The sequence below is a fragment of the Schistocerca americana genome, chromosome 5 (assembly GCF_021461395.2).
Source record: "Schistocerca americana isolate TAMUIC-IGC-003095 chromosome 5, iqSchAmer2.1, whole genome shotgun sequence".
Taxonomy (NCBI): domain Eukaryota; kingdom Metazoa; phylum Arthropoda; class Insecta; order Orthoptera; family Acrididae; genus Schistocerca; species Schistocerca americana.
In genome coordinates, this window is record NC_060123.1 from 368,571,050 (window position 1) to 368,595,603 (window position 24,554).

At 39.9% G+C, this 24,554-nt stretch overlaps 2 protein-coding genes across 4 annotated transcripts in view; one reads left to right on the forward strand and one right to left on the reverse strand.

The window, feature by feature from the left end:
- Nucleotides 1–215: 215 nt before the first annotated feature.
- On the reverse strand, nt 216–1,930 carry LOC124615334 (modifier of protein aggregation 4). Its single transcript, XM_047143133.1, has 3 exons — nt 1,776–1,930; nt 1,084–1,207; nt 216–766 (listed from the first exon to the last, which is right to left on the reverse strand). Exons 1-3 carry the CDS (start codon nt 1,780–1,782, stop codon nt 700–702), a joined length of 198 nt encoding a protein of 65 aa, XP_046999089.1. The 5' UTR covers nt 1,783–1,930; the 3' UTR covers nt 216–699.
- A 21-nt stretch (nt 1,931–1,951) lies between these two features.
- Nucleotides 1,952–24,554, forward strand: part of LOC124615333 (peroxisomal membrane protein 11B) — an 89,236-nt gene continuing 66,633 nt past the window's right edge. Inside the window, exons 1-3 of one of the 3 annotated variants that reach the window (XR_006979778.1) lie at nt 1,952–2,278; nt 4,445–4,560; nt 23,203–23,753. Coding sequence is in view for 1 of the 3 variants with exons in the window: in XM_047143132.1 (XP_046999088.1) it covers nt 2,223–2,278; nt 4,445–4,560; nt 23,203–23,744 (714 nt within the window). In the remaining 2 variants the exon portion in view is untranslated. The remainder of the gene's footprint in view (nt 2,279–4,444; nt 4,561–23,202; nt 23,754–24,554) is intronic. The other 2 variants (XM_047143132.1, XR_006979779.1) reach the window with 2 other exon arrangements.

Genomic DNA, 24,554 nt, shown 5'->3' on the forward strand with positions numbered 1-24,554 from the left:
CATATGTCACGAAGAAACAAAAGTTTATAACAAATGGAGTTTTTCAAGGGCAAGGCTCTAGCAATAGACAGAACATTCACGAGTTGCTTCTGCAGATTAAAACTGTTTACTGTAAATGAATCTTCCTTTCAGTTTGTAGTAGAGAAAGAAAATGCTCCCCACAAAAATCTTACTACTTTTTCTTACCATGGGTGGGTCGAAGTACAACAATCATGTAACACTAATGAGATTTATTAATTTTTGGTACACTCACAATAAAAAGAATTTGTAAACAATATTAACAACATCCAACATTACATTAAAAATGAGTAGGGTATCTTACTTACACAAATGCATTTTTAAATCTACTATTATCAAAGCATTTAAGGATGAACCCATTAGAAAAAAAAAAATCTTTTATACTTATCCACATGTGCATATCTTTATTGAATTGGAATATTTCCTTACAGTTAAATATTTATTGAATTTACTGCACCTTGCACACAGAACAAAACGAATGTGTTTAGAGTCGTATTTCTTTAGGCACTATTGCAATCTTTATTTCTTGACAGTCATTTTTATTATAAAAGTAGAACAAATGCGAATTTCCATCAATTGCCTCAGCATGCCAAATCACACTGGAAGAAGAGATCCTGCCATCAAATGTTAGTAAAAAATAATTTTTTGGTAATAATGTAGAAATGTCAGTAATAGTTATGTTTAACTGGCAGCAGCACCCTCCTTTTGAAGGGCTTTCATTTGTTTTTGGCGCATAAGTTCTGCATCCCTGTAACAGTGAAAGGTTTCTTTTATGAGCATTTTGAACCAATAAAAAAGTTTTCATCAATATACAAATTATCTCCTATTTGGAATGGAATGAAAGTGATCTGGTAACATTCCAACAGGGTGGCAAGTGTTCTTTGAAATCTCACCTCCCAAAAGACAGTAGTAAGGATTGCCTGGCAAAAATTTTAATCGTATGTTACTGATACTCTCATGACAGAAGTATCAAGTACTAGCACAAATGCCACGCAAAAAAAAAAAAAAAAAAAAAAAAAAAAAAAAAAAGGCATTAACATACATTACAAATTTCAGGATACTAACCTTTGTTTGCGCTGTTCAAGTGACAGGCCTTTATTAGAATCTTTATCATTTGCACCTTTCTTCTTTTGTATTTCTTGCATTTTCTTCTGGTTCTTCAAACGTGCCAATTCACGCTGGTTGCCACCTTTTCGCCAACAGAAATATATTATAACATGAATAACAAAAAAAAAAATCCAACCTGAAGACTCTTTAAAATCTTTATTACAATCCGGGCGTTCATTTCCTACAATCCAATCTGCTTAGCGTCGTACCTCCATAAACGAATCTATGCAATGCAGTTTACAAACTTTATAATAAAAACTACGTTTAATAGTAATTTTCACAGCTCCAGAAATCAAAATCAGGATCTAGTGCCTCTTTCAGTAAACAACTCTAAAGAATGTGTAGCATTGACGTAGGACCTTGAACAACAACTTTCACAACATTAACAGTTATTTGTGAGAGAGTTACACGCAATCAAGGCTTTCTATATAGAAGGTTATTTCACTTTTACTACACATTAAATCAAATCCTCACATTACAGATACAGCTGAAAGCACAAGAACAATAGTATACTATCACAAACATTCCACGGAAGCTTTTTGTGGAAAGATCTAGCAAAACGTACTGCAGACATAGTGAGAGTTTCACAATTTACTAATTTTAAATTGAAAATTGATAGAAATATTAACAACAAGCAGAACTAGACTTACGGGTCATTTTTACTTGGTCTCCGACTATCAAGCAGTAATGAAAAAAAAACCAAATTAATGGCTGGAGGCCACCGACGTCAACTACGTTACTGTACTGGAAACACTACCCAAAGATAACGTTCGCGGCATCTAACGCCCAATAAATATATGTGCAAAGACGACAGTAGCGACCTCAATTCCGTTTGAAGTTGCTTCGTCGATATGCTGAAGGTGGCTTGAGGTGGTATTATATCGTTGGTTTACAACTGTCAAAGATCTGTCCGATTCGGATGAAAACCAAAATTGTACGATGTAGCCGGCTAACCTAACCGAAGTCGAAAGTCCTGAGGTGATAAGATATTGAAACAGATTACTGTGGCTATATAAATAACGACAGTCGTGGATATTTTAGAAGCATCAGTTGTCTTTTTCATCTGTTTATTTTTCATTTATAAAGTAGTGTACGCTATGGAGGTAATTGTTAAGCTAAATTCGCAAACAGCCGGCCGCGATAAACTTGTTAGGTGAGTTACACATTTAATTAAGCCCTATTTACGAATTTTATAACATTTGTCATTAATCAGTTTTACGAAAATAGTAAGAGCATAAGTAATGTCAAGTATGTAGATGTAGACAGTTCATGGTATTTATTATGACAACGGATTTCGAGCCTTTGAAATCCAGCGAGGGAGGAATATATTGGCACTCGAAAAATTACTCCTGAGCATGTGAAATTCTGTTGACTTAGCAAAAGTTTTTAAAAAAAACTTTCGAAATATGTGACTAGCTGATGGCGTTTGTGCAAGTTACATATCTTCTTAGTATGAACTAAACTGTTGGATCAAAACTTCAGCTTCACGGTGCCTTTTATCAGTATGGGTGCATTGCACTAGTCGTAAATAGGTTATACAGAAGTGGCCATATTATTATGATAAAGTTGCATGAAGCCCAAATTTTATTGAAAATTATGATAAATTCAGTGTAAGTTTACAGTGTGGATTCCATTAGCCTGTATTAACATCTTGGCCGCATTTAGGCGTACTTTCTACTAATTTTATAGCCGTTTTAAACACCTGGGTCATGTAACCATTTTTATCATGAATTCAATCGAACCATCCTTTGTTGTGTCTTCCGTAATCTGATTTTCATCCTAACTGCTGCCCAAACATTTTCGGTTGGGTGCATGTCGGGGCTATTCCCAGGCCACGGGAGCACAGTGACACCATTTTCGTCCAAAAGCATTCCCAGACTCTTTGCTTTGTGGCATGGTGTTCGATCATGCATAAAAACAGTCTTCGCCATTAAACCATTCCCTACCCTGTTGCAGAAGTCTCTCTTTTAACACTTTGAAATATTGTCCTTGATTCATAGAACTTTTAACAATGAAAGTGTACAGGTTTCCTGTACCAGCCATGGGGGAGGGAGGGGGGACACTCCAGACCATAATTGAAGAGGGGTGGGTTGCTTCATAGTGTGGTGTACAGTTTTGATGAAACTTCTGTGATTCCCTTCTCTTCTCATACTGGCTGCTTTCCTCTGTGATGCAGAACATTGATTGGTGAACTACCCCTAAAAGAAAATATTAAGCCTTTTATTACTACCACACCTTGTATCACTAAAAACTTTAAGTGACAGTCCTATTCATAGGCAAGTTTTGCTAGTTGTATAGAGTATATCCACAAATGTTCAAGATCATCATTTGGCAGTATCAGTAGTTCAATTCTGTGGGGATTTTCCTCAGTTTAACTGCTTTGAGGCCGTTCTTGGAGTGATCTTGGGCTTAGGTTGGGATGTGTGCACTGACAGGCCAATGTTGTACAACTCTATCCTTCCAGTTCTAGCTGACACAGTCATTCCGTAATAATCCAGCTGCACAGAGAGTTGTGTACTTGTAGCTTTATGATTGGAAATGGTGATATTTTGTCAATTTTTACTGAACTCTAGGGCTCAATGTTTGTTTTCTTCCACATCTGCCTGTGTGTTGCTGCTGATCAACAAAGTTTTTGGATTTGTGTTTTTTAATATTGATCACTGTCTGATGTGAAATCCTAGTCTGAAAGCAATTTGATGCTGTGTGTTGCACCTTTCTGCTAAGTGTCCTAAGAGTAGTGGTTGTTGTGGATGACATATTTATTCCTACACATAACATATAATTGTATGACTCCAAGTGAACTGAATTAAATCACTCACTTGACCCCTGATCTGTTACATGGATTTAATTCTAAGTAGTTCACTGAAGTAATCAGCAATAGAACAACAGATGATGGCTAATATCCCCAACAATCATTTCATTGTAACACTGAAAAAAATTCACCGTGGATAATGTAACTAGGGCTGCAAAAACACCTGGTTTTCAGCTGTCAGTCATTGTAGCCAACCTATATAATTAAACACTCTCTAAAAATGCTGAAGCTTAGCGCCAGATGCCCCACGTGCACATCAGAACAATTTTATCGGGCCTGGTTATGTAAAACGTATATCAAACACAGAATTTCAAAACATGTTGATGCTACAGCTTCACCATAACAATTTGGCCACTATTGTATCCTACAGAAGTAGTCTACATGGGTCGCCCCTGCTATTTAAAGTGTAATGTGACTCATCCCACATCCCCAAAGACTATTCTTCCTGATAGGATTAATAAAAGGCTATGTATGTATGTATGAATGAGTGACAGTGTAATTTTTCAGGTTACTGCAGTATACGAGCAAATTCGCTTGGCATTATATGCAGGAAAAGCAGCATAGCAAACAGTCAGTAGATCGATTAAAGGATCTGGAGTACACATTTAGTTCCTTCAGAAAATGTAAGTATTTTTCACTTAGGTGTCCTAGATACCATGCAGCTCATATTGTAATCATCAATAAACATATAATCAAATGAATGGTGTTTGTAACAAGCTTGTGAAATCATTGTTTCACTGTAGAGCTTGTCATTTTTCAGTGATATCTGGTGATCATGTAATACCAGGTACTGGGTGATGTGAACCAGTGGTAGGACACTGGATTGTTGGTGAGGAGGACAGTGATCAAATATCTGTCCTGCCACCCGCACTTATGTTTTCCATGAATTTCATAAATCATTTAAGGTAAATGACCAGATATTTCCTTTGAGAAGGGTATAGGCAAATTCCTCCCTCCCCTGTGCATTTCTGAGTGCACCCTTGCATACTAATAAAGTATTGTAGTGGAGGTGAAGGGTATGATTGAAAATTTTCAGTGTGGCTGGGAGTTGACAAAACCAATTAATGTAATATCAAGAGATAAGTTGCTAAGGTGCACATTTTCTTAGGTATATTTTGTATAATATACTCCTCCATTTTCCCCAGGTAGAGTATCTGAAAACTTCCTTTACTTATGCTGAAAATAGCTTTGTTATTATGGAAGGTCTTTGCATCAAGACACTTGTTTAAACTGTGATTTTCTCACCACCGTGATGTAATATTGTAGGCTGTGTTGCATGTTCTTCTGTATATGTGCTTAGGTTAAATCAGTGCTTTGTTTCTGAAAGGCTGTTAGTACAGATTTGACACTGAGTTGTAAGCATCCTCAAAGTCTTCAAATCTTGGACAGAGTAGTGATTTGTACTTGCTGCTCCAGTCTATAATTTATCTTTTGAATAGCAATATTAGCTCTGAGTTTCAAAATACAAATTTTACTAAAGAAAAACTATTTGCTAGTCAAAAGGTCTTTGTGGTAAAGCTTTCCACAGTAACAAGTCTAGAACAATACTAGATATCCAGTTAATAGCTTCAGCTTCTAATGATAAGATATGGGAGACCTCTGGGCTACTAAGATTGAATGTAATGTGAGTTTATAATATTAGTGAACATATGCCTTCCCATAATCATGACATAAAGCTTGTCTTATATTTGATGTTCTCCGTAAAATTTGCTTCTTGTACAGGGTGCCACAAATAACTTACACTATCAATGATTCAATTAGTGCTAAGCAGAGTAGGTGAGGTATTAATGCTATCATATCTCTAATTATGTATTATGTTCTTAACTTTTTGCAATTAAGCAGATTCAGCTCATTCGAGCTTATATAAAAGTTCTGGAGGGAAGGAACTTTTGAATATGACTCAGTTATTTCAGCTGTTTATCACCATTGTCTTAACAATCATTAACAGTGTTTGAGCCAGACATTAAAGACTATCAATGTGGTGTTAATCTTCTTTAATAACTCAGTTATAAACAAAATTTTCTCATCAAATATTCAGAACATTTCAATCTGTCTGAGACATAGCATTTGTTTGACCCCGTATCCTGATCACGTATAGTAAGACAGAGATTTCACCAACTTTGAGACCCAATACCTCGTGGTACTTATTTATTTATTTTATTTTTTAAAGTTAGATAACTTGTACAGCATTTAGTGCTCTTTTTAATGATAATAATAATTATTATTTCTGTGCTCACTGGAAGTTGAAAAATTGTCAGTCAGCCTAAAAAAATTGGCACTTTTTAAAAGTTCAGAGTTGCATAGCTCCTTCAATAATTAATAGATGTCAAATACATAGTACATCTACAAGTTGGTCTTTCAAAATTTATAATTTGATGTTGCTAGCTATTTTTGTAAAAAGGCTAAAAATTGGGTATTTTCAGTCCCATGTTGTACAAAAGTATCTGCTAGTGCCTCTCATTGACTAACACTAGCATTCAGTGTCAGAAAATGAGGGCCAAAGCTGGACAAGTCACAGAATCCCATGTGCAGTACCAGTTTTCTTGGCACCATGCCACCCTGTTTGTTTACAAATAGCTATTATTTTGATCTCAAATGTTCTGTGTAGTCTTTTTTTTGTGGTGGTGGTCTACACCAATGTGAGGATCCATCGCGAATGCCAAACATAAATGAGTACATATGTAACCTAGCATACTGATTTTGTGATTAATATTAATTAGATAATGAGCATAATTCAAAATGGATGTTAATCAATCAATTAATATTGATTATCCTGTAGCTGAATGTACTGTTGGGTGCAAATTGTCATCAAAATGCCACCACAGCTCACATTATTTGAACAAAGGAAATTGTTGGTATTGTTTATTCCAACAAAATTGGACTCATTTCTGTTAGCCAGACTGGGATGTTCAGAAATCAATTTAATTCAAACAGTGCTTTCACACTGACAGCAAAGCACTAGAAACTGGTATCTTAACAGTATAGGACCTTATTGAAAAACTCTCAAGCAACATTTGGAGGCTAACAGGCCATCATTTTGTTGCGAAACATCAAAATAATACTTAAAGTTAATGAAGACTGACTTACAAGAAACAGAATTGATAGTTCTGATGGACTTTGCTGGATACTATTCATTTGTAGTCAAAGATGCTGCCCAGGGCTTTCATTGGGAAAATTCACAAGCCACAGTACATCCATTTGTTGCTTATTGTGTTGATAATGTGGGCTCCATGCAAGCTGTTAACTGGTGCATGATTTCCAATGAATTGCAACGCCATGCAGTGTCCGTATATGTGCTTATTCAAAAGGTTATCGAATTTTTGGAGGCTTGAGCAAATGTTACTAAAATATACTACTTCACTGATACTCGGTTTTACAATATAAAAACTACAAAAACTTTATGAAATTACCCAGCCAAAAAAATGATTTCAATATTGGGGCTGAATGGAACTTCTTTAGTACAACCTGTGGGAAATCTCCCTGTGATGGAGTTGGTGGAACACCTTAATGGTTGGTTGCACAGGCAAGCCTCCCAAGACTTCATCTGAACAGATATTGATGTCAAAGGATCTCTTCAGCTTCTGTGATCAAATTGTAAATGAAATTTAATATATTTTTGTCACAAAAGCTGACATTGAAGTAAGCGGAGAGTTACAGGAAGGAAGATGGCGAGAAAGCAGCACGATGGCTGGAACTAGACAGCATCACAAATTTGTACTATTTCAGTCAAGCTTAATTTATGTTTGCAAAGTTTCCAATGATGTGATATATTTGATGCCAGAATTTCTGACGCCACTAGTCTGTATTTTAAATTGCCTCAACTGTCCCCAGGTTGTTACGTTGCCTGTGTTTATGACAACAAATTGTGGATTGGCCATTTTGCTGAAGTTTTAGTTGTGGAAAACGATGTGGTGATAAAATTTATGCATCTGCTAGGTCCTGTGCATTTGTTATATTGGCCAGAAAAGCAAGATATAGGTTTGCTTCCAGAGCAACACCTAATTTGCATGCTCCCTGCCCCTTCAGTCACATCGTCTGGCCACCTATGTCAATTTCCAGAAACCCCACTGGAGTAAGTGGCTTGTAAATGTAATAGAATGTGGAAGAATCAATCAAAATCAAGCTGTGGTCATTGGTTTGGGAACCCTGTAAGATACCCAATTTCGGCAAGCGAACCTAGGATAAGATGCTAAATCATTGGCTTGGGAACCTGGCAGACACCCACTTAAGGCCTTACAATTCGAGTAAGAAACAGAATTATAGGCTTGGGACCTGGACTAAGAAACCCACCTTTGGCTGGTATTGCATTGGTATTGATGATGATGATGATGATGATGATGATGATGATGATGATGATGATGAGCCCGTACAAATTCACAACCTTTCCTCAGTCCAGTCTCACCACTTTCATGAATGATGATGAAATGATAACACAAACACCCAGTCATCTCGAGGCAGGTGAAAATCCCTGACTCCGCCGGGAATCGAACTCGGGACTCCGTGCTCTGGAAGTGAGAACGCGACCGCGAGACCACGAGCTGCGGACTGCATTGGTATTGGGCATGACCCCCATGGCGATGGGGATAGTATTTAAAGTTTTTGAACTGGTAGCGACAATGTCACCATGGACCAAAGCAGTAGAATACTGATAATTTCTAAATAAATAAAGCATTAAAAGAAGTCTGAACCAAAAAAGATAGAATTTGAATGGAAATGCTCCTTACTTTTACAGTACCAAAGAAGGAAAGTTGCTACTCACCAGAGATGCTGGGTTGCGATAGGCACAATAAAAAGATTCACACAATTAAAACTTTCGGCCATTAAGGCCTTTGTCAGCAGTAGACACACACACACACACACACACACACACACACACACACACACACACATAAATGCAATTTCACACACGTCTGCAGTCTCAGAGCTGAGTCCACACTTAATTTTACCCTTTTCTTAAGGCACTGTATGCCAGCGTTGATCAAAAGCACTTTTCTAGGAGGCTCAAAACATGCTCTTTCTAATGAGAGTGGTTTTAAAACATTTTAGAAGATACTTTTGTGCAACATTGGATTGAAAAATATCCAATTTTTAGACTTTTTACAGAAATCGTAAACTTTACGCTATGTTTGTAAAGTAACAAAAAGAGCTAGCAACATCAAATTATAAATTTTAAGAGAACAACTTGTACAAAAACTAAGCATAAAATTTGATTCTATTACTTAATTATTTAAGGAGCTCATATAACTTAGAACTTTTGACCTTTTTTAGTGTGCCAATTTTTTAGGCTGACTTTGACACAATTTATCTACTTAAGGTGCACACAAAAATAATTATTATTACCATTAAATAGAGTGCTAAAAGTTGTACAAGGTAGCTAAGTTTCGTGGTATTAAATCAAAGAGATATGTTGTTGTTGATGTGGTCTTCAGTCCTGAGACTGGTTTGATGCAGCTCTCCATGCTACTCTATCCTGTGCAAGCTTCCTAATTTCCCAGTACCTACTGCAGCCTACATCCTTATGAATCTGCTTAGTGTATTCATCTCTTGGTCTCACTCTACCATTTTTACCCTCCACGCTGCCCTCCAATACTAAATTGGTGATCCCTTGATGCCTCAGAACATGTCCTACCAACCGATCCCTTCTTCTAGTCAAGTTGTGCACTCTACCATTTTTACCCTCCACGCTGCCCTCCAATACTAAATTGGTGATCCCTTGATGCCTCAGAACATGTCCTACCAACCGATCCCTTCTTCTAGTCAAGTTGTGCCACAAGCTCCTGTTCTCCCCAATTCTGTTCAATACCTCCTCGTTAGTTATGTGATCTACCCATCTAATCTTCAGCATTCTTCTGTAGCACCACATTTCGAAAGCTTCTATTCTCTTCTTGTCCAAACTAGTTATCATCCACGTTTCATTTCCATACATGGCTACGCTCCATACAAATAGTTTCAGAAAAGACTACCTGACACTTAAATCTATACTTGATGTTAACAAATTTCTCTTCTTCAGAAATGCTTTCCTTACCATTGCCAGTCTACATTTTATATCCTCTCTACTTCGACCATCATCAGTTATTTTGCTCCCCAAATAGCAAAACTCCGTTACTACTTTAAGTGTCTCATCCCCTAATTTAATTCCCTCAGCATCAACCGAGTTAACTTGACTACATTCCATTATCCTTGTTTCGCTTTTGTTGATGTTCATCTTATACCCTCGTTTCAAGACACTCTCCATTCTGTTCAACTGCTCTTCCAAGTCCTTTGCTGTCTCTGACAGAATTACAATGTCATCGGCGAACCTCAAAGTTTTTATTTCTTCTCCATGGATTTTAATACCTACTCCGAACTTTTCTTTTTTCTTTATTGCTTGCTCAATATACCGATTGAATAACATCAGGGATAGGCTACAACCCTGTCTCACTCGCTTCCCAACCACTGCTTGCCTTTCATACTCCTCGACTCTTATAACTGCCATCTGGTTTCTGTACAAATTGTAAATAGCCTTTCGCTCCCTGTATTTTACCCCTGCCACCTTCAGAATTTGAAAGAGAGTATTCAAATCAACATTGTCAAAAGCTTTCTCTAAGTCTACAAATGCTAGAAACGTAGGTTTGCCTTTCCTTAATCTTTCTTCTACAATAAGTCATAGGGTCAGTATTGGCTCACGTGTTCCAACATTTCTACGGAATCCGAACTGATCTTCCCCGAGGTTGGCTTCTACCAGTTTTTCCATTCGTCTGTAAAGAATTCGTGTTAGTATTTTGCAGCCGTGGCTTATTAAACTGATAGTTAGGTAATTTTCACATCTGTCAGCACCTGCTTCTACATCTACATCTACATTTATACTCCGCAAGCCACCCAATGGTGTGTGGCGGAGGGCACTTTATGTGCCACGGTCATTACCTCCCTTTTCTGTTCCAGTCGCGTATGGTTCACGGGAAGAACTACTGTCTGAAAGCCTCCGTACGCGCTCGAATCTCACTAATTTTACATTTGTGATCTCCTTGGGAGGTATAAGTATGGGGAAGCAATATATTCGATACCTCATCCAGAAACGCACCCTCTCGAAACCTGGCGAGCAAGCTACACCATGATGCAGAGCGCCTCTCTTGCGGAGTCTGCCACTTGAGTTTGCTAAACATCTCCGTAACGCTATCACGCTTACCAAATAACCCTGTGACGAAACGCGCCGCTCTTCTTTGGATCTTCTCTATCTCCTCCGTCAACCCGATCTGGTACGGATCCCACACTGATGAGCAATACTCAAGTATAGGTGGAACGAGTGTTTTGTAAGCCACCTCCTTTGTTGATTGACTACATTTTCTAAGGACTCTCCCAATGAATCTCAACCTGGCACACGCCTTACCAACAATTAATTTTATATGATCATTCCACTTCAAATCGTTCCGCACGCATACTCCCAGATATTTTACAGAAGTAACTGCTACCAGTGTTTGTTCCGCTATCATATAAGCATACAATAAAGGATCCTTCTTTCTATGTATTCGCAATGCATTACATTTGTCTATGTTAAGGGTCAGTTGCCACTCCCTGCACCAAGTGCCTATCCGCTGCAGATCTTCCTGCATTTCGCTACAGTTTTCTAATGCTGCAGCTTCTCTGTATACTACAGCATCATCCGTGAAAAGCCGCATGGAACTTCTGACACTATCTACTAGGTCATTTATATATATTGTGAAAAGCAATGGTCCCATAACACTCCCCTGTGGCATGCCATAGGTTACTTTGTCTGTAGACGTCTCCCCATTGATAACAACATGCTGTGTTCTGTTTGCTACAAACTCTTCAATCCAGCCACACAGCTGGTCTGATATTCCGTAGGCTCTTACTTTGTTTATCAGGCGACAGTGCAGAACTGTATCGAACGCCTTCCGGAAGTCAAGGAAAATAGCATCTACCTGGGAGCCTGTATCTAATATTTTCTGGGTCTCATGAACAAATAAAGCGAGTTGGGTCTCACACGATCGCTGTTTCCGGAATCCATGTTGACTCCTACAGAGTAGATTCTGGGTTTCCAAAAACGACATGATACGCGAGCAAGAAACATGTTCTAAAATTCTACAACAGATCGACGTCAGAGATATAGGTCTATAGTTTTGCGCATCTGCTCGACGACCCTTCTTGAAGACTGGTACTACCTGTGCTCTTTTCCAATCATTTGGAACCTTCCGTTCCTCTAGAGACTTGCGGTACACAGCTGTTAGAAGGGGGGCAAGTTCTTTCGCGTACTCTGTGTAGAATCGAATTGGTATCCCGTCAGGTCCAGTGGACTTTCCTCTGTTGAGTGATTCCAGTTGCTTTTCTATTCCTTGGACACTTATTTCGATGTCAGCAATTTTTTCGTTTGTGCGAGGATTTAGAGAAGGAACTGCAGTGCGGTCTTCCTCTGTGAAACAGCTTTGGAAAAGGGTGTTTAGTATTTCAGCTTTACGCGCGTCATCCTTTGTTTCAATGCCATCATCATCTCGGAGTGTCTGAATATACTGTTTCGAGCCACTTACTGATTTAACGTAAGACCAGAACTTCCTAGGATTTTCTGCCAAGTCGGTACATAGAATTTTATTTCCGAATTCACTGAACGCTTCACGCATAGCCCTCCTTACGCTAACTTTGACATCGTTTAGCTTCTGTTTGTCGGAGAGGTTTTGGCTGCGTTTAAACTTGGGGTGAAGCTCTCTTTGGTTTCGCAGTAGTTTCCTAACTTTGTTGTTGAACCACGGTGGGTTTTTCCCGTCCCTCACAGTTTTACTCGGCATCTACCTGTCTAAAATGCATTTTACGGTTGCCTTGAACTATTTCCATAAACTCTCAACATTGTCAGTGTCGGAACAGAAATTTTCATTTTGATCTGTTAGGTAGTCTGAAATATGCCTTCTATTACTCTTGCTAAACAGATAAACCTTCCTCCCTTTTTTTGTATTCCTATTTACTTCCATATTTGGGATGCTGCAACGGCGTTACGATCACTGATTCCCTATTCTGCTCTTACAGAGTCAAAAAGTTCGGGTCTGTTTGTTATCAGTAGGTCCAAGATGTTATCTCCACGAGTTGGTTCTCTGTTTAATTGCTCGAGCTAATTTTCGGATAGTCCACTCAGTATAATGTCACTCGATGCTCTGTCCGTACCACCTGTCCTAAACATCTGAGTGTCCCAGTCTGTATCTGGTAAATTGAAATCTCCAGCTGAGACTATAACATCCTGAGGAAATTTATGTGAAACGTATTCCAGATTTTCTCTCAGTTGTTCTGCCACTAATGCTGCTGAGTCGACAAACACACCACCACCGGTTGCATGCAATCTATCCTTTCTAAACACGGTCTGTGCCTGTGTAAAAATTTCGGCAGAATTTATCTCTGGCTTCAGCCAGCTTTCTGTACCGATAACGATTTCAGCTTCGGTGCTTTCTATCAGCACTTGAAGTTCTGGTACTTTACCAATGCAGCTTCGACAGTTTACAATTACAATACAGATTGCTGCTTGGCCCCCGCATGTCCTGACTTTGCCCCGCACCCTTTGAGGCTGCTGCCCTTTCTGTACTTGCCTGAGGCCATCTAACCTAAAAAACCGCCCAGTCCACGCCACACAACCCCTGCTACCCGTGTAGCCGCTTGCTGCGTGTAGTGGACTCCTGACCTATCCAGTGGAACCCGAAACCCCACCACCTTATGGCGCAAGTCGAGGAATCTGCAGCCCACACGGCCGCAGAATCGTCTCAGCCTCTGATTCAGACCCTCCACTCGGCTCTGTACCAAAGGTCCGCAGTCAGTCCTGTCGACGATGCTGCAGATGGTGAGCTCTGCTTTCATCCTGCTAGTGAGATTGGCAGTCTTCACCAAATCAGATAGCCGCCGGAAGCCAGAGAGGATTTCCTCCGATCCATAGCGACACACATCATTGGTGCCGACATGAGCGACCACCTGCAGATGGGTGCACCCTGTACCCTTCATGGCATCCGGAAGGACCCTTTCCACATCTGGAATGACTCGCCCCCGGTATGCACACGGAGTGCACATTGGTTTTCTTCCCCTCTCTTGCTGCCATATCCCTAAGGGGCCCCATTACGCGCCTGACGTTGGAGCTCCCAACTACCAGTAAGCCCACCCTCAGCGACCGCCCGGATCTTGCAGACTGAGGGGCAACCTCTGGAACAGGGCAAGCAGCCATGTCCGGCCGAAGATCAGTATCAGCCTGAGACAGAGCCTGAAACCGGTTCGTCAGACAAACTGGAGAGGCCTTCCGTTCAGCCCTCCGGAATGTCTTTCGCCCCCTGCCACACCTCGAGACGACCTCCCACTCTACCACAGGTGAGGGATCAGCCTCAATGTGGGCAGTATCCGGGGCAGCCACAGTCGTAGTCCGATCGGGGGATGCGTGGGACGAGCTGGCCGTCCCCAACAAACCCCCATCCGGACCCCCACAGTGATGCCCATTGGCAACAGCCTCAAGCTGTGTGACCGAAGCCAACACTGCCTGAAGCTGGGAGCGAAGGGATGCCAACTCAGCCTGCATCCGAACACAGCAGTTGCAGTCCGTATCAATGCTAAAACTGTTGTGCAAAGGACGTCTGAACTAATCTACAGAGAGCACAAACAATTCGACACAAAATTTAAACGGGTATTAAAATAAAAGATTGCAATGCTGCTACTTGTGCACTGCTGACACACTGCTCGGCGGCGGAAGGAGACTACGCGATTTTACACTATCCGGGTACTAAAACGCGATGCTACAACTCTCAAATACTACAATACGCCTGAAATTTATGAATTAAACAATGCAATTGCCAAAAACACGCAAAGAAATTAAGAACTAAACTACGTAACAAATAAGTGAGCTAAGAGTATATGACTTGCTGCTGCAGCTGCTTATCCAACGGCGGCAGGGAGCGAAGGGATACCAACCCATCTTGCATCCGAACACAGCAGATGCAGTTCCTATCCATGCTAAAAACTGTTGTGCAAAGAACGTCTGAACTAATCTACAGAGAGCACAAACAATTCGACACAAAATTCTGCTTTCTTTGGGATTGGAATTATTATATTCTTCTTGAAGTCTGAGGGTACTTCGCCTGTCTCATACATCTTGCTCACCAGATGGTAGAGTTTTGTCAGGGCTGGCTCTCCCTAGGCCGTCAGTAGTTCTAATGGAATGTTATCTACTCCGGGGGCCTTGTTTCGACTCAGGTCTTTCAGTGCTCTGTCAAACTCTTCACGCAGTATCGTATCTCCCATTTCATCTTCATCCTCTTCCGTTTCCATAATATTGTCCTCAAGAACATCGCCTCTGTATAGACCCTCTATATACTCCTTCCACCTTTCTGCTTTCCCTTCTTTGCTGAGAAATGGGTTTCCATCTGAGCTCTTGATATTCATACAAGTCGTTCTCTTATCTTGAAAGGTGTCTTTAATTTTCCTGTAGGCAGTGTCTATCTCACCCATAGTGAGATAAGCCTCTACATCCTTACATTTGTCCTCTAGCCATCCCTGCTTTGCCATTTTGCACTTCCTGTCGATATCATTTTTGAGACGTTTGTATTCCTTTTTGCCTGCTTCATTTACTGCATTTTTATATTTTCTCCTTCCATCAATTAAATTCAATATTTCTTCTGTTACCCGTGGGTTTCTACTATCCCTTGTCTTTTTACCTATTTGATCCTCTGCTGCCTTCACTATTTCATCCCTCAAAGCTGCCCATTCTTCCTCTACTGTATTTTTTTCCCCCATTCCAGTCAATTGTTCCCTTATGCTGTCCCTGAAACTCTGTACAACCTCTGGTTCTTTCAGTTTACCCAGGTTCCATCTCCTTAAATTCCCACCTTTTTGCAGTTTCTTCAGTTTTAATCTACAGTTCATAACCAATAGATTGTGGTCAGAGTCCACATCTGCCCCTGGAAATGTCTTACAATTTAAAACCTGGTTCCTAAATCTCTGTCTTACCATTACATAATCTATCTGATACCTTTTAGTATCTCCAGGGTTCTTCCATGTATACAACCTTCTTTCATGATTCTAAAACCAAGTGGTAGCTATGATTAAGTTATGCTTCTACCAGGCGGCTTCCTCTTTCGTTTCTTAGCCCCAATCCATATTCACCTACTATGTTTCCTTCTCTCCCTTTTCCTACTCTCGAATTCCAGTCACCCATGACTATTAAATTTTCGCCTCCCTTCACTACCTGGATAATTTCTCTTATCTCGTCATACATTTCTTCAATTTCTTCGTCATCTGCAGAGCTAGTTGGTATATAAACTTGTACTACTGTAGTAGGTGTGGGCTTCGTGTCTATCTTGGCCACAATAATGCTTTCCCTACGCTGTTTGTAGTAGCTTACCCACACTCCTATTTTTTATTGATTATTAAACCTACCCCTGCATTACCCCTATTTGATTTTGTATTTATAACCCTGCATTCACCTGACCAAAAGTCTTGTTCCTCCTGCCACCGAACTTCACTAATTCCCACTATATCTAACTTTAACCTATCCATTTCCCTTTTTAAATTTTCTAACCTACCTGTCCGATTAAGGGATCTGACATTCCACACTCCGATCCGTTGAACACCAGTTTTCTTTCTCCTGATACCAACGTCCTCCTGAGTGGTCCCTGCACGGAGATCCGAATGGGGAACTATTTTACCTCCGGAATATTTTACCCAAGAGGACGCCATCATCGTTTAATCATATAGTAAAGCTGCATGCCCTCGGGAAAAAATACGGCTGTAGTTTCCCCTTGCTTTCAGCCGTTCGCAGTACCAGAACAACAAGGCCATTTTGGTTAGTGTTACAAGGCCAGATCAGTCAATCATCCAGACTGTTGCCCTTGCAACTACTGAAAAGGCTGCTGCCGCTCTTCAGGAACCACATGTTTGTCAGGCCTCTCAACAGATACCCCTCCGTTGTGGTTGCACCTACGGTACGGCTATCTGTATTGTTGAGGCACGCAAGCCTCTCCACCAATGGCAAGGTCCGTGTTTCATGGGGTGGGGGGCAACAAAGAGATATATTAGGTCTGAAAGTTGATGAAATCCCAGTGCTCATAGTATGGGCTCAAATGAGTAGCTGTATCTCAACAAGCAGTCCACAGGAGAACCTAAAACTTTGCCAATTCAGCTAAATCCAAGAAGGTAGAGTGAGGAGCCTAGACCACTTGATGTGGAATGACATGTCTGTAACTTGTTCTGTCACCATCTTAGAATTTAACTTCTCGTCATAATATTTTTGGACCAGAGGTATGTTACATTTTTAATTACCTTCAATGAAACGAACTTCTGGACAGAATATTCAAGCAGATGTCATTCCTCCCTTTGGCCTAACCACAGCAACTGAAAAGTGTCTTCTCTTTTCCGGCATGAGGATGAAATGGCACTCGTAAACCAGTTGTTGTTAGTGAAAACACAAGAACAGTATTTACTGTACCTTTTATGTGTATTTGGCTGTGTAATGATATTGTGAAAAGGAAACTTGCTACTCACCATACAGCAGAGATGCTGAGCCACAGATAGGCACAACAAAAAGACCGTCACAAATTAGCTTTCAGCCAGTAAGGCGCAACAAAAAATTGTGACAAATTAACTTTCGTCCCGTAAGACTCTCATTATCTGCTTCACCCCTTTTCTGATACTCCCACCTCTCTGCTGCCTCTGTCTAACCACCTGACTGCTCAAAACGAAAAATATACCTATTTAAAAAAAGCAGATAAAAATTCACTTGATGCCTTCCTGAGAAACAATCTCCACTCCTTCCAAATTAATAATATAAGTGTAGACCAGATGTTGCTTGAATTAAAAGAAATAGTATCGGCAGCAGTTGAGAGATTTACACCAAATAAATTAACAAATGACGGAGCTGATCATCCATGGTACTCAAAATGGGTCTGAACACTGTTGAGGAAACAACAAAATAAACATGCCAAATTTAAACAGGTGCAAAATGGCCGTCTTTCACAGAAGCTCGAAATTTAGCGCGAACTTCAATGCGAGATGCTTATAACAGTTTCCACAACTAAACTTTGTCTCAAAACCTGGCAGAAAATCCAAAGAGTTTCTGGTTGTATGTGAAGTATGTTAGCGGCAAGAAACAATTGATGCCTTCTCTGCACGATAGCAATGGAGATACTGTCGAAGACAGTGCTGCCAGAGTAGAGTTACTAAACACACCCTTCCAAAAAGCCTTCACAAAAGAAGACAAAGTAAATATTGCAGAATTCGAATCGAGAACAGCTGCCAACATGAGTAACGTAGAAGTAAATATCCTCAGAGTGGTGAAGCAACTTAAATCACTTAATAAAAGCGAGTCTTCTGGTCCAGACTGTATACCAGATAGGTTCCTCTCAGAATATGCTGACGCATTAGCTCCATATTTGACAATAGTTTACAACCGTTCGCTCGATGAAAGATCTGTACCCAAAGACTGGAAAGTTGCACAGGTCATACCAATATTCAAGAAAGTACTAGGAGTAATCCACTTAATTACAGGGCCATATCATTAATGTCAATATGCAGCAGGATTTTGGAACATGTATTGTGTTCGAACATTATGAATTACCTCGAAGAAAACGGTCCATTGACACAGTCAACATGGATTGGAAACCATTGTTCTTGTGAAACACAACTATCTCTTTATTCACATGAAATATTGAGTGCTATTGACAAGGGATTTCAGATTGATTCTGTATTTCTGGATTTCCGGAAAGCTTTTGACACTGTACAACACAAGCGGCTTGTAGTGAAATTGCGTGCTTATGGAATATCGTCTCTGTTATGTGACTGGATTTGTGATTTCCTGTCAGAGAGGTCACAGTTCGTAGCAATAGATGGATATTTGTTGAATAAAACAGAATTGATTTCTGGTGTTTCCCAATGTAGCATTATGGGCCCTTTGCTGTTCCTTATCTATATAAATGATTTGGGAGACAATCTGAGCTGCCGTCGTAGGTTGTTTGTGGATGACACTGTCGTTTATCGTTTAATACAAGTCATCAGAAGATCAAAACAAATTACAAAATGATTTGGAAAAGATATCTGAATGGTGTGAAAATTGGCAGTTGACCCTAAATAACGAAAAGTGTGAGGTCATCCACATGACTGTTAAAAGTAATTTGTTAAACTTCGGTTACACGATAAGGCATTCGAATCTAAAGGCTGTAAATTCAACAAAATATCTAGGAATTACAATTATGAACAACTTAATTTGGAAGGAACACGCAGAAAATGTGGGGAAGGCTAACCAAAGACTCGTTTTATTAGCAGGACACTTAAAAAATGAAACAGATCTACTAAGGAGACTGCCTACACTGCACTTGTCCGTCCTCTTTTAGAATACTGCTGTGCAGTGTGGGATCCTTACCACATAGGACTGACAGAGCACATCAAAAAAGTTCAAAGGAGGGGAGCACTTTGTATTATCGCGAAATATGGGAGACAGTGGTACTGAAATGACACAGGATTTGCTCGACATCATTAAAAGAAAGGCGTTTTTCGTTGCGAGGGAATCTTCTCACAAAATTCCAATCACCAACTTCCTCCTCTGAATGAGAAAATATTTTGTTGACACCAACCTACATAGGGAGAAACAATCACCACGATAAAATAGGGAAGTCAGAGCTCATACAGAAAGGTATAGGTGTTAGTTCTTTCCGCATGCTGTACAAGATTGGAATAATAGATAATTGTGAAGGTAGTTCGATGAACCCTCTGCCAGGCACTTAAATGTAATTTGCAGAGTATCCACGTAGATGCTGGTGTAGATGTATATGTTGCTGCCATCCTTATGGCATGGCATGTGATGTCATCGGTGCTTGCTTCAGTAACATAAAAGTTAGTTTCCATTGCGCACCTACAGCGCTCACTTCAACCTTTGGATGGCAGGGCCCCAAGCTGTGCTTACCTGCAGGCCACAATCCTTATTGAGGGCGTTGTCACAAATTTTTATCTTAATTGCTTTTTTTAATTGTGCTATGCCAGAAACTTAGTCTGTGTTGTAAGAGATGTATTGTCGAATTCAATATGTCAGTTTTCTGAAGCATGCTTTGTTATTGCTGATTGCTGAGGGTGAAGGTGAAAACATCTCTCATGTTCTACACAGTGCTGTTCAATAGTAGGCACACTCTAGCAGACAAAACTGTCCACACTTGCATGGTATTCTCTTTACTCTGGATTTTTGAGGCCTACATTCTCTCTCACAGGCTTCATGAGTTGTCGAATTTTTGCTGGAACTCTGGAGACGATTTTATGCTTGTTAGGATCCAGCTAATCTTTCCTGTTACTGAGCCACATAATGACAAAAATGCAGCCCTCTTTGAGTCCTCTTTGGGGTCCTTCTGCTTACATGTTTTTAGAAAGACGAGTTGTGAAATCTGGTGGTTGTTGTAGTTGTTTTCCTTGAATACTTTCTCTAAGTGGCTCACTTCCTTTGCCAGGTTTTCAGCATCAAAGATACCTTTTGCTTGATGCATCAAGATCCTCAGAACATAATGTTTTTGCAATGAATGATGATAGTTGTTAGCATGCAGATATTGGTCTGTGTGGGTGAGTTTCCAGTAAGGAAAACCTCGACTCTCAAGAAGTCTTCACTGGAAGAGTGCCATTAAAAATCTCCTCCCTTGGGCAACATGGCCACCTACGTAATATCGCCTTCCAAATGTTCACAAGAACAACACATCTGTACATCCCATCATGAGCACAATTGAATTACCGACTCATGAAACATCTGGCCAGCCTCACTACTTCACACGTTGGTCACTGTGTGGGCCACACAAAGAACATGACTAACTTCATCGGTCAAATAAAATGCCTGTCTTGGATAAGGAGATACTATGATCAGCTTTGATGTGGTGTCATTATTCAAGCACATTCCCATAGTAGATTCTATATACCTGCTTTGTTATTTGACGGCACTGTTGTGGATTTATTTAAGTACATTCTGACGTTGTTGTTTGGAGACTATTTTCACCAGACAAATGGCGTAGCTCCAGTTATACCCAATTGTGTATGGAATACTTTGAGGACATCGACCTGGACACAGCTCTTGTGAAGTGTAGTTGCTTTTTATCATTACATCAATGACATGTTTGTTGGCTGCATTCATGAACATGAAAAGCTGGGAGAATTCTTGGACCATGTCAACAACATCCATGACAGCACCAAATTCAAGGAGGAGGTAGACAATTTGTGCCTTAACATTCCTTGATGTCATCATCTGCTGTAATGCAAATGGGTGCCTCAGCCACAATGTTTATCAGAAACACACCCACGCAGGGGCAATACCTGTATGCTAACAGCTGTTACCATCTGTCACAGAAACATTCTTTTCTGAGGTTCTTGGTGCATCGAGTGGAAACCATGTCAGACACTGAAAACCTGGCAAAGGAACTGAGCCACTTATGGAAAGTATTCAAGGAAAACAACTTCAACAACCACCAGATTTGCAAGCCATCATTCCAAAAACACTTAAGCAGGAGAACCCTGAGGAGGACTCTAAGAAGGTAGCACTTTTGCAATTCTGTGGCTCAGTAACAGGAAAAATTAGCCAGCATAAAAATTGTGTGTGTGTGTGTGTGTGTGTGTGTGTGTGTGTGTGTGTGTGTGGGCGCGCGCGCGCGCGGACAGATTGCGTGTGGTATTGAACAGTGCTGTGTAGCTGTGTAGAACATGTGAGATGCTTTCGCCTTGGGTACCCTGAAATCAGTGAGAGCAGAACATACCACAGGAAATGGATATCATATTACATTTGACAAGACATCCATTATTGCATGGGCTAATAATTTCTGGGCTAGTGTAATAAAGAAAAGATAGAGAAAAAAATTGTGACCACATTCTTATTAAAAATGGCAGTGTGAATCTAAGCACGGTTTAGGACCCGGCCATCGGAAGATTGAAGCGGGCACAGCAGATGTGCAACAAAAACATTATCTTATGGCACTGGAGTGAGCATCACTGATGTCACAGAACGCAGTGTGGTTGTATAAGAATGGAAGCAGTAGCCAAAAGACAGTCGCTACTTAACAATGACCAAGGAGTATTCGGCTGAGAGCTTGTGGATTTTAAACCATTTGATGCAGCAGGAAGCTAGAGAGAATTTTATCATTATTGTATAATGTACACTTGTCACTTGTCACTTGTTTCTTGTTTGTGTCTTTCCTTGTCATGTATGTATTTGATGAAAGCTGTATCATGTACTTGATCAATGGTTGATATATGAATATGAAAAGGATCACTACAAGATGTAGTTTCTAGGATTCCACTCCATTTCCCATGGTATCTTCTCTTGAAGTAATGTTGAGTGATATGGCCAATAGTCTGCTCTGATGCTCCAGTCACTTTAGGGGCTATTAACAATACCTCATTTGTTTCGGACAGCCACAATTCTGGCATGGTCCACTGACACCTTATCTTCCTGCATAGTTCATCCTCTGATGACAATTTAATCAGATCTTTATTGTTCCCATAAATGCCCATCATGTGATTTGCAAATACACCTATCAGATAATATGACCAGAACATGACTTGTACTTTGTTTTACCACGGTAATGGGAATATAATTTTGTAGTCCAGGGAATTGAGGAATAAATATCCTTGCAACATGTAAGAAATGTACCTCTAACTACATGCTACTATGTCAGTCCCATAAAGCTAAAGAAGTATCTCACTATGAACATTATTGCTGACAATAGTAGCAGAATGTTCTATATTAGTTTCAATACATTCAGACAGTGCCTAATGCCCTGTAAGGCTACTCTTTGAGCTTAGAGATGCAGGTTATTTATGGACTTCTTTTTTGTGTTTATGTGGGCTCAGATTAGCTCAAAGTGACTTTGTATACAATTGAATATTAGCCACTAAACTATTAAGCATAGGTTGTTCAGTTACATTACAGCCATATGTGATACAATGTTATTGGTCTGACAGTACCTTATTTTGCTATGGGTTTTATATGATCGTGTGATGAATGTAGGATTCATTTGCAATGCCTTATGGTTAATATTTACAATATGTGATATTAATTGCATGTCATTTTATAACATAAATTTTAAATTTAATATTAAATTCTGGCATGTAACTGTACACGGACTGGATGAAAGCCTAAAATTACTATTTTTTGTTTTCCTCTTTCCCGTTTGCCCCCCTCCCACCCTGAGAATCTAGACTTTTGGAAACTAAATTATTTTCCATTTTGTAATAAACATGAACAGTCACCGAGGCTTTACATTTATACCCATTGTTCTTGATTTTGTTTATTTTTTACTTTGCAGTGTTGCGTTTGGGCAGGTGTTTGGATGTGCTTTACGGGGCTTTGTCATCTGTGCAATATCCTGATTTGACCCTGAGGATAACTTGTACACTGTCCAGAATTGCTAATGCCTTGTACTTGTTGGCTGACCATATTCTTTGGTTTGGCAGAACAGGCGTGTTAAATATCAACAGTGCCAAATGGAATCAAGTTGCAAATAAGTATTGGCTGTACTCTATTGTCATGAATTTAGTGCGGGATGTTTATGAGATACTGCAGATTGTGAAATATGAGACTCATAACTGTATAGGACTTAAACGCATGGGCAGCCCTGATTACTACAGAAAGCCTTCAACAGATAAACTCTCTGTAATTAAGTTTGTGCAAGAACACAAGGATGTTGTTATTGACACAGTGAAAAATGGTTGTGACTTCTTTATTCCAATGTCTGCTCTGGGCTATATCAGATTAAATCCTGGTACAGTTGGTGTACTTGGTGTGATTTCTTCAGTGGCAGCTATCATAAGTCTCGTCGATCCTTTCGCCCGGCTTTCACCAGCATAACTCAGTACGGTAAGTATTTTTATTTTCTGATGTACACAACAACTTGTTTGTAGATATGACAAATTTTACAACAAACATTTAACACATATAACTCAGTTAATGCTAGTTTGAGTGGATGATTGTCCTTACTTATCTCATAAACTGAATTCTTAAGTTCAGAAATATAGTTTTCATTTGTTTTACGTTTTCTGTCATTCCTTACCTGCTTCTATGTTGTTGTTGTTAATCTGTATGGCAGAAATACCTGGTGCAAGTTTTTCAGTTTGCTCCCACGTTCTGACTGGAGAGTTTCTAAGCTACGTTAGTTATCCTACCTCAATGAGGAGCCTAAAGTTTAATTTGGAATCCGAACCTTGTGTCATTGTGGTAAATCTTCATGTAATTGAGAGGTGAAGTCTAAGTAAAAGGCAGACTGAAAATGCCATGTGGTCTGACTAGAATTTGATATTGTGATTCATTTGTTTCCATGCACGTTTTGCCACTAGACCTCTAGGCCTAACACAGAGGATATGCCATCAGTGATTGAATAGCATTGCTGCATGATGGTGGCAGACAGCACAGGGTGGGCAGGCTTGTGAGATAGTTCACCACAGGCAGGGAAGATGTGATGAACAAATGTTTACTAATATTAAGTGCCAGGGAAAATGTATTAAACCCAATAATGTATTAGACCAATTTAGGAACATGCTATTCAGTAGGCACACAATTTCCACCCTAAACTTTTAGTGTGTAACCAGAAAGAATCGCACATTCTCCATTGACACTGGACATTCATTGTAAGAAACATGTGGTAAGCAGATTTAGTGTGGA

Bases quoted from the DNA above. Each gene is read 5' to 3' on its own strand.
- LOC124615334 (XM_047143133.1), bottom strand. The intron at 767-1,083 runs GTTAGTATCCTG...TCACTGTTACAG, and splicing joins CTTGAACAGCGCAAACAAAG to GGATGCAGAACTTATGCGCC.